General features: G+C 39.3%; 1 protein-coding gene across 1 annotated transcript; it reads left to right on the forward strand.

Moving 5' to 3' along the window:
• Window positions 1-56: 56 nt before the first annotated feature.
• On the forward strand, window positions 57-3832 carry MRPL19 (mitochondrial ribosomal protein L19; the record flags this gene model as incomplete). Its single annotated transcript, XM_010281465.1, has 5 exons — window positions 57-214; window positions 978-1096; window positions 1617-1751; window positions 2610-2791; window positions 3581-3832. Coding segments are annotated over 5 exons (810 nt in total), but the record flags the coding sequence as incomplete, so codon positions are not given.
• Between the last annotated feature and the right edge of the window lie 1150 nt (window positions 3833-4982).

Genomic DNA, 4982 nt, shown 5'->3' on the forward strand with positions numbered 1-4982 from the left:
GCCCCGGGCCCGCTTGGCGGGGGTGGGACCTCGAACTGCGCAACTGTTGGGGGCAGTTCAACGTGAAAACACGGGGTGTTGTAAATAATTTTATTTTTACAGGGTGTTTTTCAACCTCGGGGTATCGAATTAGCAGCGATGGAAAGCCAGCGAAATTTCAGCCGCCTCCGAAGCCCGTCATTATTGACAAGAAGAAGGAGAGGGAGGCGAGGAGGTAGGGTGCCCTGGTGCTTGTCATAGTGGGCTTATGTTCAGGTCTGCCTCAGGCTCGTAATTGTGTGAAAGTCTTCTTAAAGCTCTGAGGCGTTATTATCATAGAGTAGTTTGAGTTGGAAGGGACCTTTAAAGGTCATCTAGACCAATCCCTCTGCAACAAGCAGGGAGGTTTTTAACTAGAGCAGATTGCTCAGAGCCCCGTCCAACCTGACCTGGAATGTTTCCAGGGATGGGGCATCTACCACCTCTCTGGGCGACCTGTGCCAGTGTTTCACCACTCTCATTGTGAAACATTCCTTCCTTGTACCTAGTCTAAAACTACCTTCTTTTAGTCTAAAACCGTTACCCCTTGTTCTATTGCAACAGGCCCTTGCTAAAAAATCTGTCCTCATCTTTCTTATAAGCCCACTTTAAGTATTTTACTCCACAAAAAGTATTTGCAAAGTTCTAGCAAAGATAATTTATGTTGAAATATGCTTACAGAAAGTAAAATACTGTGTTCTAGAGTTTCTGAAAGCAGTGAAACAGGAAAAAATGTATAGCAGTAAAGATTTTTGCAAATTTGGGATTGATGTGTGAGGGTTTTGTCTGTTAAAGGCATACATCTCTTCAGTATACCACAAGGTGTCAGGGACATGGGTCCTGTGTCTGCCTTTGACTTAGACCTTGAGATCAGCTGTAAGTACATGCATTGCTGTTTGTGAAATGGACCTGCAGAATGCTTTTGTTTTACACTTACAAAAGTTTGGATTTTCTTACAGGTTCTTGAGTCCTGAATTTATACCTCCCAGAGGGAGAACAGATCCTTTTAAATATTATATAGAAAGAAAGGATATGATACAGAGACGGAAAGTCTTCAACATCCCAGAGTTCTATGTTGGTCAGTAACAGCACTAGGACTTACAAAATTTCATCAATATTAAGGTGTGGTTTCATGTTGTAGAATATCATAGAACATCACAGTACCAGACATTTTAGATCAAACAGTATGTGTTTCTATACATACTACTGTGTATTTTAATTTCATATTTACATTCAGTTTCCATTAAAAGTATAATACTAGTGTGTTTCTTCTGTGTTTTTTAAAACTGACATAAGGCTTACCAGTAAAGCTCAAGAAAGAAAAATACATTCGATTATTTGTATTCAGTTTGCATAATGAAGAGTAAAAGATGAAGGTGAATGTGTAAAGGAGAAGAAGCTTCACAGTTCACCTGCAGAATTACTTTAACATGTATTAATTTGGGGCATGTTACAAGTTTATTCAGTTTCTGGCAGTTTTCATGGAAATTAAAACACTTTCAGAATGTCCCTAAACGTGTGCACTTTGACTCTCTTCCCACATCTTGGTATGTATTTACTTGAACAGTCTGTTTTTGGTTTGGTTTTTTTTTTGGCAGGCAGTGTACTTGCCGTTACTACTGCAGATCCATATGCCAATGACAAAGCCAACCGCTTTGTAGGCATCTGCATTCAAAGAGGAGGAAAAGGACTTGGTGCTACCTTTGTCCTTCGGAATGTTATAGAAGACCAAGGTGGGGTTTTAACTGTGGCAATTATGCTAGAAATGTTAAGCAAAAAATGTTGGAGTTGTATGTGAAGGGATATCTGGTATAGAAATTTACTCTGCAGAGAGGATGAGAATAGATTAAAGTGAAATCGTGAGTCTACCTACTAGGGGATACTGTAGGTTTAAAATTATACACAGAGATGCTGATGTGCCATATATTTGAAGGCATGGAACAGCTTAGTAATTTAATGTCTGTATACTTCGTGATTTTTAGATCTGTGTTCTGAGGAGACTGTCTGTGATCCACTATGGCTGCGCTTATATTTGAGCCTGGGCAGCCTACTGCTAACTGTGTAAATACTAGCCCAGTTTGAGCACAGTATATTTGCATGAACTGGGGCTGCATGCATGCACTGTTTAACAAGCAATGGATTAGCGGAGTTTTGTAATAAATTCATGTTCTGGTTTATGGCAAAAGAACGGGCAATGCAAATACTGATGTTCTGAGAGCAAATATGAAAGGGGTGGGTGTCTCTTTATAAACACTTACACATACAATGAGATAGATAGCAACAGCCATTGTAACCAAAGGGGAGTAAGGTTTAAAACCCAAGCTCATCTTCCTTAAATTAAAGCCATTCGAAGTCTCTCAAGCCATTCTATTCTCAAAGACTTGACTTAAAAAAGAAATTTGCATTTGCCTGTGCAGACACAATGCACATGTGCAATCACATGTGTACACAGCACTGTATATTGTGGTTCTCTGTGTAAGTAAAAAGCACTTCCTGAGTATAACAAGGATGTATAAAACTGAAGAAATACAAATTTGGTGTTAGTATTTCTAATGAATTTGGTTCATTAAATCAGACTTTCTCCCTCTAAGGTGTCGAAATACGCTATGAACTGTACAGTCCTCGCATCCAGGCGATCGAGGTTCTGAAGCTGGAGAAGAGGCTGGATGACAACCTGATGTACCTGCGAGATGCCCTCCCTGAATATAGTACTTTTGATGTGAATATGAAACCTGTGTCTCATTTAGACCATGAAGAAGTTCCTGTTAACAAGGTAGGAGCCACATGTTTCAGAGGGAAGGTGGAGGTTCGTTTAGGTAACTTTCATATCTGACTGTTAAACAGCTCTTTGGTGCATTAGTTACCAGGGTGACAAAAGTATACAAAATAAGACAAGTTTTTATGCTATTTCTGTAGTGAAACAACATTGAGAATGTAAATACCTACCATCCTCAGTAGTTAATTTTGAAGACATGCAAGGAGTAGTGACCTCCACATGCCTCTGTATAATATTGTGTAGAGAGTAAAGCATTTCTTATGGAAATGTTATTGTTAATGTTGTTACTGATTTGGGACTGGTAGGTGTCAGGGAAGAAGGTAAGATTGGAAGAGTCAGCTAAAATCCGCATCTCAGAGAAGATCTAGAAACCAGCAGACCCTGTCAAAGAGTGTTGTCTAGTAACTCAGTAACTTACAGTGATCATTTCTCCCTTTCTCCATCATGCTCCTTTTCTTTTTCCTTAACAAGGAACAGGAGTAGAACTACAAGAGGAGTTAACTTCACTTTATGTATCTGTTTAAGGACTGTGTAATAAATCAAGACAGTGTTAATTAAAAAGTTTTACAAGATACTATGACAACAGTCATGTGGACACAAAACATTCCTTCTTTCCTAACAGTGTAAAGTAGTAGTTCCTTAACATACTGACAAATTGATCTGCTTTCTCTCACCTTCCTTCTGTTAGAGCATCAGTTGTGAGCTTAGCAAAAGGGGAGACAATCAAAATTCTGATTACTTAATACCTTTTGATTTTTTATTTTTTTTTTTAATCTTTCACCCTAGCTGCAAGTACGAATGAAACCTAAACCATGGTCAAAACGGTGGGAAAGGCCAAAATACAACATCAAAGGAATAAAGTTTGAGCTACCTGAAAAAAAAATGAAAGAAGCACAGAAGTGGAGCCAGCCGTGGCTAGAGTTTGATATGCTGCGAGAGTATGATACTTCAAAAATAGAGGAGAAGATTTGGAAGGAAGTGAGTGAAGAGCTTAAAAAATAATAATGTTTTTTGCAGTCTAGGAATTACTGAGAAAATTACTAAAAAATTACGGAGAAAATATTTACTTTGAATTTAATGTGTGGATTATCAGTTACCTGGTTTTGTATGTACATAGGCAAAATACACAGTAAAGTTACCCTTTCCAGAAAATGTCAGAGTGTACAAATTTTTGTGGTTGAACACTAACTTTGTATTCCTGAAAACAGCCACTGCTTTTGCTGAGGAGTGTAATGCGATGTTCACCCCTTCTCCAGAAATGGGAAACCTTCTTTTTTAAATTACAGTTAGCAAGAGGGGTTTGTATCACCCGTTCAAGTTAGTTGTGTTGTCATTTCCAAATACTTCTGTTGCTTCTCTCTTTACAGACTAAGTAGTGGCCAGTTGTAGAACTGCTTGACTTACAGCTTCAGAAATGGGCTGTAGCAGGGAAGTAGTCATGTCTGAGCTGCATGTACACTTTTAGAGTAAGTGCTATTTAGTTTTCCCTTTGAAAAAAAATATGTTGTTGAGAGCAGTAATACTAATCTGCCAACAGAGCAGCAAATACAAATGCTCTGAAATCAGTTTTGAAGAACTGAGCCAGTTTAAGTCAAGTCATGTGAATTAGTGTAAGGTTCATGATGAAATACTCACAAAGTGTCAGAGTAGGTTCTTAATACTGGGACAGCTGGTTTCATAAAACTGTATTTCCATATTAGAAACACACAGGGGTTCTGAGCTCAAGTGTTAATTGCCTTTCCATGCTTACAAGTCATTACAAGTAATCTTTCTTCCAGAAAGAAACAGCTGCAGAACTACATTGTTGTGGTGGGATGCCAGTTTCCTACCAAAGCCACTCACCTGGACAGGGGAGAGAAAATATAATGAGACGCTTGTGGGTTGAGATAAGGACAGGGAGAGATCACTCAGGAATTGCCATCATGGGCAAAACAGACTCGACTTGGGGAAAAAAAGTAATTTCATTCATTACCCATCAACTCAGAGTAGGGTAATGAGAAATAAATTCAAAATCTTAAAACACCTTCCCCCAACTGCTCCCTTCTTCCTGAGCTCAATTTCACTCCTGATTTCTCTACCTCCTGCCCTGAGCAGCGCAGGGGGATGGGGAATGGGAGTTGTGGTCAGTTCATCACACCTGGTCTCTGCTGCTCCTTCCTCCTCAGGGGGAGGACTCCTCACACTCTGC

This window comes from Phaethon lepturus, unplaced genomic scaffold, assembly GCF_000687285.1.
Source record: "Phaethon lepturus isolate BGI_N335 unplaced genomic scaffold, ASM68728v1 scaffold12282, whole genome shotgun sequence".
Classification (NCBI taxonomy): domain Eukaryota; kingdom Metazoa; phylum Chordata; class Aves; order Phaethontiformes; family Phaethontidae; genus Phaethon; species Phaethon lepturus.